This window comes from Chrysochloris asiatica, unplaced genomic scaffold (genome assembly GCF_000296735.1).
Source record: "Chrysochloris asiatica unplaced genomic scaffold, ChrAsi1.0 scaffold00061, whole genome shotgun sequence".
In the NCBI taxonomy this organism is placed as follows: Eukaryota; Metazoa; Chordata; class Mammalia; order Afrosoricida; family Chrysochloridae; genus Chrysochloris; species Chrysochloris asiatica.
In genome coordinates this window covers 3,548,670-3,559,481 of record NW_006408579.1, presented here as the reverse complement: position 1 = coordinate 3,559,481, position 10,812 = coordinate 3,548,670, and the positions used below count along the sequence as shown (strand labels likewise).

The 10,812-nt window shown below is 39.1% G+C and overlaps 1 protein-coding gene across 1 annotated transcript in view; it reads left to right on the top strand.

Moving 5' to 3' along the window:
- Positions 1 to 4,923: 4,923 nt before the first annotated feature.
- LOC102840843 (chromosome unknown open reading frame, human C3orf30) overlaps positions 4,924 to 10,812 on the top strand; it is a 13,393-nt gene continuing 7,504 nt past the window's right edge. Inside the window, exons 1-2 of the mRNA XM_006864203.1 lie at positions 4,924 to 5,967; positions 6,500 to 6,646. Of these exons, the coding sequence (XP_006864265.1) occupies positions 4,924 to 5,967; positions 6,500 to 6,646 (1,191 nt within the window). The remainder of the gene's footprint in view (positions 5,968 to 6,499; positions 6,647 to 10,812) is intronic.

Here is a 10,812-nt window from a genome sequence, read left to right as displayed (position 1 = left end):
GGCCCCAAGCCCAGCAACTCAATCTCTCAAGATATTTGGTATGTATAAGTTTTCATAACTTAGCCTGTCTACCCATATGTTTGTCTACCCAGTCTTTGCAAGATTGTGTATTTACTTCTGTTGCCTTTAAGTCTTGCCCTCCTCCCTGTGACTCCCCCTGCCTCCATCATTCTTTTTTTTCTGCCAACCCCCTCTTTTTATATATTACCTTCCCTTTCACCCAAGTTAACACAAGGCTAAAGGGTAGACTTGTGTTAACTTGGATGAAAGGGAAGGTAATATATAACAAGAGGACTTTGGCCAAAAATTAAAAAAAGGAAGCCCTCCCAGCAAGATGGACTGGCAAAGTGGCAGCATCAGTGGACTCATGCATAGTAACAGTTGTGAGGTTGGCCTAGGAACGGGCAGTGTTTTGTTCTGTTGTACATAGAGTCACTATGAGTCGGTACTGACTCGATGGCACCTAACAACAACAACAACACCCTCTAACCAGGAGTTCTGGTAGCATACAGGTTACAAGTTAGACTGCTAACTGCAAGGTCAGCAGTTTAAATCTACCAGCTGCTCCACAGGAGAAAGATAAGACTTTCTGCTCCCATAAGACTTACAGCCTTGGAAACCTTATGCAGGGTCTCTAGGAGTCAGAAGAGATGCCACAACACATTACCACCACCACTACCGCCCTCTAGTGAGTGAATTACTCCCCTATTCTTCCCACTTATGGTAACTATCAAAGAATTTCCTTTTAGTGTGAAAACCTTTTCTTGACTTTTTACAATACTGGTGTCATGAAATATTCGTCCTTTCGTGATTGACAAATTTCACTGGGTATAATGTCATTGTTATTCTTTAATATTGTGTAGTCTGTTTTTTTCCACATAATTTTCCTTGTTGAGTTCATTTTGTTGTGGACTTTCTTGTCATTTTTTTGTTGTTGCTGTTGTTCTAGTGTTTACTAAATCCTTAAATTTTACCTCTTTTTTTATTTTGAGGAGATGGTTTAGTAATTTTCTTTGAGGTTGCCCTGTAACTGATCAAATTCTTTCCAAGTTTGAAACAATCTGTTTTATACTGAAATCTACTTTATTTCTTTGCTTTTGGAAGTTCTGGAACTACACAATTCCCTCTCTTTTTTTGTAATTGTCTTTATTACAAATTGATATCTCTGGTTTCCTAAGTCTTATAGATCTATTTTACTTTGGAAACTTGTCATGTTTTGTGTATTTAACTAATGATTGTATGTTGGTGTGTTCTTAGGCACTCCCCACCTGCCTTCTGGTGGGTGTGATAGGAAATATAAGTGGATGTTCAGTCCTCAGTTCCTTATTTGGGTATCACACTTCAGCACAGGTTTGCTGGTGTTGGCTATTGTCTATCATTGATCAGATGGTACAGGAGCTAGTAGTGGCCCTCAGATGGTTGGTTAGACTGCAGAAGGTATAGATGCGGCATGGCTGTATGGGCATAGTGGCTATCTCCCATTGAGTGGAGCAAGGAAAAAAGAAACCAACAAATAACAGCAAAAAAGAAAATAATAAAGGACAAAACAGGCAGGAACTAAAAAATATATTATAACTAAAAAGAGAAAAGGGGAAAGGGAAATAAAAACAGAGAAAGAGAAAAAAATTGAAAGAAAGGAAAACCACAAAAAATAAAACTAGGGAATCCTGGTGTGGCACTGTAGTATAAGCACTGGACTGCTAACCACAAGGTTAGCAGTTCAAACCTACCAGTCACTCCTTGGAAACCCTATATAGGATCACTATGAGTTGGAACTGCTCAAGGGCACTTAACAACAACAATAGGTAGTGCTCACCTTGGAAACCCTATACAGGGTCACATGAATCAGATTGTTCCACCCAGCCAGTGAACAAAGAACTGAGCACACACTTACATTCCTTATCACATTGTGTCAGGCTAGTCAACAGTTTACCTAGCTCTTATCTCACTGCGGTTGTTGTTTCTTTTCCTAGTCAGTGTTCTGTCCATTTTTTCTATCCTTTGCTCTGAAGCTCAGGGTTCCTGCACTATTATCTGTATCTGTTTCATTTGGTCTCTTATATCTTTGCTGTAGATGCTCTATGACACATATAGGAATGCATATATTACATATATTATTTGCTTATCAAAAATTCAGATAATTACATTATTCCCATTTTACTTATGGATATGAAAAAATTGAAGTTCTGAGCAATAATGTGGTTTGCCCAAGCTCAGCAATCTATTAAGTGGCAGATACTAGGATTAGAATAAACTTGCTCTGACTTCAAAAGCAAGTGAGTATTCTTTGCTTTACTTTGGTAGCATTTACTGACAAAGAAGAAATTATACTATAACATTAAGTTAAAATGCAGTTTATAAAACAGCTGTATAGTTTAATTTCAATTTGTGAAATATTTACATATCTATAAAAGAATCAATACATTTGAGTTTTGATATTGGTGAAAAATATTGAATATATCATTGACTGCTGGAAGAATGACTAATTCTTGGAAGAAGTACAGTCAAAATGCTCTGTAGAAGTGATGATGGTAAAACTTTGTCTCACATACTTCAGACATGTCATTAGGAGGGACTAGTCCCAGGAAAAAGACGTCCTGCTTGGTAACGTCAGCAAAAAGAGTAAGATCCTCAGTGAGGTACATTAACACAGTGGCTGACACAATGGGCTCACACATAGCAACAATTATGAGGATGGCACAGAATTTAGTTCTGTTGTATGTGGGGCCACTGTGAGTTAGAACAGACTCAACGGCACCTAACAATAACAATAAACACATGGAAATTCCAGAAGGACAAACATAAAAATGCTAATAAATGTTATCTCTCAAGCATTTGTGGGTATTTTTTTGTCTTTATTATTTTTCTACAACTATTTTATTTTATGCAATGAAAATACAAACTTAAAAGACCAATGATCAAGCTGCAAACCTCAGTCTATCAACTATTTTACTCTAAACACAACTTCCATTCGCCTCTACATTTTTAAATAATAAATAAGGCAGGTTGTTCATATATTTATATTTTTAAAAAACGTCTGGACTACCTATTATGGTTAAGGGACTGCCTTGGGTGCTGTTTCATAGGTTTATTGTTGTTGTTGTTTGCCGTGGAGTCGATTCCGACTCATAGCGACCCTGTACAGGTTTTCCGAGGCTGCAAATCTTTACGGGAGCAGAAAGCCTCATCTTTCTCCCGCAGAACAGCTGGTAGTTTCGAACTGCTGACCTTGAGGTTCACAGCCCAATTCGTAACCACTACGCTACCAGAGCTCCTTTATTGTTGTTTAGTGCCGTCGAATTGGTTCTGACTTATAGTGACCCTGTATAGGGTTTCTGAGGAGCAGCTGATGGGTTTGAAATGCGAACCTTACATTTCAAACCAAGCTTGTGGTTCAGTGTTTATCTTACAGCACCACACCAGAACTCCATTTCTTGGTATAATTACTTAAATGATTTTACTTCAGGAAACCTAGATTCTCACTTTCTGTTCTTAAATATTATTCACACCTTGATCACAACTATGTATATTTGGATTTTAAGTTTCAGCTCTACTTGTTGAATGCAACTAAACACCTATTCAAGGAATACCTACCTGGCAGTTATAGTTGCCCTGCCTCAGTGATCTTCATCTTTGGAGAGTCAAAGTAAATGTTTTATAAGTTACTATACTTTTTTTTATTCCTGATTCAAAAATGAATTCTTAAGATTATTTCAAGCAGGGCAGGTCAAATCTCAAAATCTAGATTCACTCACCAACAAGAACATTTTCTGCTAGCTATACATTCCTTCTGGAATGTCCTTTACTCCCTTTCCAGAACTCCTCCTCCTAACTCTCTCTCCTGCTATAAAGCAATTGAACCATGTGATTTGAGAACTCATCCTTCCTGATTTTTCTCCTTCCTCTGGCCATCCAGCCATAGATCTTATGTCTAATTCAGCAAGAATACGCCTTGTGGTTTGAATTTTCAGTCAAGATCAGTTCTTCCCAAATGAGAATGAAAAATAGCTGTTCACCTGTCCCTTGAGAGAGGAAAGAGGATACGTCTCCTGCTGCAACGAGATGCCAAGAGAAGTGGGGTGACGAAAAGAGCAAAACTCTCACCCTCTTTAATGGAAGATTCATATGTCTCTGATTACATGAGTAATAAGAAGACTAAACTGCCTGATACTACTGGAAACAATCAGTACTAACATTACTTTTAAATAATGGTTTTTTAAAAAGAATTAAAAACAGCACAACCTAAACCAAACCAAATTTACTGACTTCAAGTCGAACAACATTTCGGCTGACTCACCACAATTCTGCTTAGAATCTAAAGTAAAATAACATTGAGCAGGACCCTTCACGAGCACAGTGCCTGGCACTAACAGAATACTGTGCAGCAAAACTGTAATCACAGACAAAAGCCAGTGCCAATCGAAGCGTTAATTTGCTTTAATGGCAGCGGTAATCTCTGTTCACGTATGCGGCTCTCACGCAGTTTGACTGCATGCTCATCTGCTAAAATCTGTTGTTGTTGTTAATTAGATCCTATTTCTTACACACATGCATAAACGTCTGCAAAAACCAAGGAGGGTGTAGAAGGCATCAATTCTGAGCCCTGAGTTCAAGGAACTGTGATCACTATAGTGTAGGAATCACCTCATCTCAAATTATGAGTGTCCTCCAGCATCCTATCGTTAACACTGAAACGTTGGCGGACTGCACATAAAGAGCCACGAAATCCCCCGGCATCCAGGTGTGGTCTACTACAGCCGCCAAGCTCTCACTGGAAAGAAGTGCGTCTACCCGGAAGAGCCCGATGTTCAGAAGACTGAACAAAGCCTGCAGGAAACGTCATCGTGAGTACTCCTGCGCGGTCGTCTAGACGACCCACCCACAGGGCCTGGCATCTTAGACCAGCCAGGGACACTACGGAAAATGGAAAAGTCCCCAGAAAATGTTTCAAACAGCTCCTTGGAGTATGAAAATATAGGCAAGCCCACTGCTGATCTTACTGACTACCAGGAAGAAAGCAATGGGACAAATCAAGCTGAAGGGGAGACCGTTTTCCAGACTAGTTATGAAAAAGCTAACCAGGCTGAAGGAAGAACTTCTGAACAGACTGGGCCCACAGTATCTGTTCAGGCTGACCACAGAGCATCAAACCTTTCTGATACTGATGACCATAGAGCATCTGATATGCCTGAGGAAAGAATGTTTGACCACAAAGCATCTAGACAAGCTGGTAAACTAGAGAATAAACAGGATTGGAAGATATCCGTCCAGGCTGACCTAAGAGTTTCTGAACAGACTGACAGAAGACTGTCCAGTTTAGCTGATCGAAGAACTTCTGAACAGACTGACCACAGATTTTCCAGCCAGGTTGGGCAAAGAACTTTTGAACAGATTGATCGCAGATCCATCCCAACTGACAGAAGAAATTCTGAACCGATTGACCGCAGATTGTCTGCTGCTATGGCTAATAAAAGGATTTCTGAAAAGACTGACCACAGATTGTCTGAATCAGTTAACCGAAAAACATCTGCACAGATTCACCAAGCCACTGAACCAGCGAAACACATAGATGACAACAATGTTTTTGACCATTTTGAGAAGAAAGTAGATGATCAGGATGACCATTTAGTAAACAAACAGGATGGCCACACTGAAGACAATCTAAATGATTATAGAGCATCTGGCCAATGTAACTACAAAATATATTCCCTGTTTAAGGATACCGAGAAGGAAGAAGGGGCTAACTACAGAGTACAACCTTGCAAATTGAATGACAGCCAAAAGGACCTCCGTAATTCCAAAGCTGCAATGGAAACTGAAACTAATAGTATAACCTTTCTTGAGAACTACAAACCATTTGATTCCAAATTAAATAATAATTTACAATCATCAGACGAAGCACTTTTTCAAGTATTGCCTTCCATCTCATCCCAATTGGACTATCTTCACAATCAAGAAATCAATCCTGTAGGTTAAGGGGACATTTTGTTACCTACCAGGGAGTTGGAGGCCAAGCAGGGGTTTGTGGTGGGAAATGAGAAGGGAAACATATTGGATCAAGGTTGAGGAATAAACCCACATGTTGAAGGACAGTAGGAGAGTAGGAAATAAAGAGTTATTTTGTCTTCTTGAAGAATCAGTATACCAGAATTGAAGAGACGTGAATTTTAAATCTTGGTTCCTGATAACACCGTAATATAGAATCATTTCTCCTTTCTGAGTTTCTTCCAAAGGGGAAAAAAATTTGAAATTGTTTGGAAATCCCTGTGAAGGGAACAGGGTTTTGAGTAGATGAGATTCCTAAGATATCTCCCAGGACTTGAGGTGCATTTTATTTATTGCCTACAGGCAAATGGGTCTCACATATAAAAATGTATCTTTTCTCCAACTCCCAGTATATGTTTAGATCTCATTGACACCAGATGCCACTGATAACAGCAACAAAATTTCCTGGGGCTTTACAATTTATTAAGGAATCTTTGGAATATTTTAATTTCAGGATTATATGTCACAGTTTGAGCAAGAAAAGGATTTTCAAGAAAATGAGCAAACCTATAGGAAGAAGTTTCCTTCTGTTGTGTATAATGATCCTTATCAACTTGCACTCCGATACATGGAAAAGCACAACATTCTGCAAATATTCCAGGTACAGCTCTCAATCTCTCTCTTTAATTGTGACTTTTGCCATAACTATCATTTTAAAGACAAAATTTGACCTGGCTTTCAAGAGGCACAAGAAAAGACCTTGGCTATAAAAGGTATGGAGTCCTGGTGTGGTGCTGTGGGCTAATGTGCTGGACTGCAAAGTCGGTTTGAATTGCAAGGCCGGCAGTTCAAACTCACCAGCCACTACTTGGAAACCCAATACAGAGTCACTATGAGTTGACACCGAATTGATGGCAAAAACAACAGCAACTGTCACAAGCACGTGAAAATACCATGGCTTGGATTAGACACACCTTAGTTCTCAAAGTGATAACTTTGTTTTTCAACATTTACTTTCAAGAGGTTTTTAGCAGCAGTTTTCCCAATGCAATATATCTTTTCTTGTCTGCTGCTTCCATGGACAATGATTTTGGATCCAAGTGAAATGAAATCCATGACAACTTCTATCTTTTCTCCATTTTTCATGATGCTGTATATTGGTCCACTTGTGAGGATTTTTGTTCTCCTTATGTTGAGGTGTGATCCATACTGAAGGCCGTAGTCTTTGATCTCAAGTGCTTCAAGTTCTCTTCTCTTTCAGCAAACAAAGTTGTATAATTTGCCTATTGCAGGTTATTAATGAGTCTTCCTCCAATTCTGATGCCACATTCTTTTTCATATAATCTAGCTTTTGGGATTATTTGTTCAGCACGTAGAATGATTAACTTTGGTGAAAGAATACAACCCTGATGTACACCTTTCTTGATTTTAAACCATGCAGATTACCCTTGTTCTATTCAAACAACTGCCTCTTGGCCTATGAACAAGTTTCACTTGAGCACAATTAAGTGTTCTGAGGATTTCATTCTTCCCATTATTATCCATAACTTATTATGATCCAAAGAGTTGAATGTCTTTGTATAGTCAATGAGATACAGGTAAACATTTTTCTAGAATTCTCTGATGTCAGCCAAAATACATCTGACATCAGCAATGATATCCCTTGTTCCGTATCCTTTTCTGAATTTCTGGCAGTTCCCTCTTGATGTACTGCTGCATCTCTTTTTAAATTTGACAAAATTTTACTTGTGTGTGATATTAATGATAGTATTTGATAATTTCTGCATTCCATTAGATCACCTTTCTTTGGAATAGGCATAATTATGATTTATTTTAGTCTGTTAATCAGGTAGCTTTCTTCAGAAGTTCTTGGTATAGTCAAATGAGCACTTACAGCATTACATTTGCTTGTGAAATACCTTAGTTGGTATTCTGTTAATTCCTGACGTTTTGTTTTTCACTAAAGGTTTCAGTACAGGTGGGGCTTCTTCCTTCAATACCACCAGTTCTTGATCATATGCTACCTCTTAAAATGGTTGTGGTTGTGGTTGTCAGGTGCCATCTAGTCAGAACCAGAACCGACTCATAGCGACTCCAAGCACAGCAGAACAAAACAATGTCCAATCCTGGGCCAACCTCATTACCGCTACCACACACTGCCATCAATGATGCCACCTGGCTGATCCATCTCGTTGGGGGTCTTCCTCTTTTTCTCTGACCCTCCATCTTACCCAGCATGACATCCTTCTCCAGTGACTGTTTCCTCCTGACAACATGTCCAAAGTATGAGAGTCGAAGCTTAGCCATCCTGGCCTCTAAGGAGCACTCTGGCTGCACTTCTTCCAAAATAGATCTATTGGTTCTTTTGGCAGTCCATGGCACTTTTAGTATTCTCCTGCAACACCACAACTCAAAGGCATCAATTCTTCTATGTTCTTCCTTATTCACTGTCCAGCTTTCACATCCATACGAGGTTATTGAAAATAAAATGGCTTGGGTCAGGCACACCTTAGTCCTCAAGCTTACATCTCTGCTCTTCAACACTTTAAAAAGTTCCTAAAAAAAAAAAGTCCTGTGCAGCAGATTTGCCCAATGCAATAGGTCGTCTGATCTCTTGACTACTGCTTCCACGAGTGTTGACAGTTGATCCAAGAAGAATGAAGTCCTTGACAACTTCAATCTTTTCTCCATTGATAAGAATGTTGTTTAAAATGGTTAGACATTGACTTATTCTTTTTGGTACAATGACTTTTTGTAGTCCTTTTTTGATACTACCTGCATTATTCAATATTTTGCCCATAGAGGATTTCCAGCAAGATGGTGGACTAGGCAGACACTTTACCCAAACTGTCTATAACAAAGACACCAAATGAAACAAATACAGATGATAATTCAAAGGAATGGATAGATAAGTGGATTGATTACTAAGAGAAGATGAGCAAAAGCAAGAGAGGAAACAGACTGAATGGGTGAATTGTCAGATGACCTGACACAGTCCTGCCATTTTGAACTTTTGCAAACAGCATTTGATTAGGGCAACAACCAGGGACTGAATGACCAGAAAAGTGTAATCCTGCCCTTATCCCTCACACCCTCATGGTGACCAGAAATGTGGTCAACCAGCAGTCACACCTGCTGAGGGGCTGGTGACACCTTATTCCCCTGCACAGCCCCACTTCACCTGAGGTCAAAGGCACACCTTCATGGATCAGGCACCAGGTACATGCCATCCTATCTCTGGAGATGCCTGAACTCCACATCATCAGACCAGAAGAACATTCGGTACCAACTGAGTGGCCTGCCCCAGCCACCCCTGGGCAGGCAGGAATTCCTTCCTGAACCAGCTACCCTGACCCCAGCCCTCTGGACCCTAAAAAATTCCTCTGGGAACAAACAACTTGACCACAGTCAGCCTTTGAACTAGCACGAACTTCTTCCATATCATGTTCCCTGACCCCAAACCCCTTCCAGGCCACCAGGAGCTCCATCTATGACGGCCCCTGTAATCCCCCATCCCTTACCTTCTTGGCTGCACCAGGTGCCCCACACACACACACAATTTTCTGTATTCTGGGCCCTGTCCCTCACTTACTGTCCCTCCCATTTTCTTCTTTATATGTATGTTTTCTTTTCTTTCCCATCCTTTGTTTTTCCCTTTCTTTGTTTGCTTTCCCTTTTCTTTTCTTACTTCTCTTTTCTTTTTTACTTCCATTCTTTTACTTTCTTTTTTCCTTTTCTCTGATTTTTTTTTTACTATTTTATTTACTCTTTTACTTTTCTCCCAACTCTCAAGTTTTAGTTTTTCTTTCATTTTTTTCTCTCTTGTTTTCCTTTCCTTTATTTTTCTGTTTTAGTTACTAAATTCATTTTACTTGCTATTGTTTGTTTGGTTTTCCCCTACTTGTTCTTTCATTTACTGTTTTATTTCTTCTTGTTGTTTTTGTTTTTATTCTCTTATTTTTCTTTCCTTATCCTACTGGTGGCAGGCAGAAATCATGCCTACATGATCCAAATACATCCATGCCTTCTGCAGTCCCACCTTCTGGCTACTACCCACTTCTGTACCACCTAATGATCAGCATAGCAGCCAACACCAGCCAAACCTGCCCTCAACTGCAATATAGAAACAGTAAACAGAGATCTGTGCACACACTCGCATTTTCTATCACACCCATCAAGGCACTTGGGTAGTGAGTGCCTAAGAGCACACCAACATACAATCATCAATCAAATATAAATACAACATCACTATAATGTGTCAGAAGCAACAATTTCGGTTCATATGAAGAAACAAGACAGTGGCTCAAACAAGTGACCAAAATACAAAGCAAGAAAACTTTACTGAGGATGAAATGGCATTGGAGCTACCTGATATCAATGTCAAAAGAATCATTTCTAGGTACTTTCAATGGTTTAAAAGAAATATCAAGAAAGCTACAGAAGAAATCAAAGAAGACACTGGTAAACTATAGACAAGTTCAAGAAAACACTATCAGAGCAAAATGACAAACTCAATGAAAAATTATAAGCCATAAAAGAACTGCAAAGAGAAACCCAAAAGATTGATAATAAGATTTTAGAAGTAGATAATATATTTAAAGGTGAAAAGAGTATAACTGGATAAATGGAAGACTGAATTAATGAGATTAAAAACAAATACTAACTTTTTAAAGGAACAATCAAAAAAAAAAAAGTGAAGAATGCTTAAGAATTATGTGGGACACCATCAAGAAGAATAGCTTAGCTGTGGTCAAAATTCCAGGACCGGAACAGACAAAAAAAAAAACCCCACAAAGAACATTGGTGAAGAGCTGTTGGAAAAAAAAA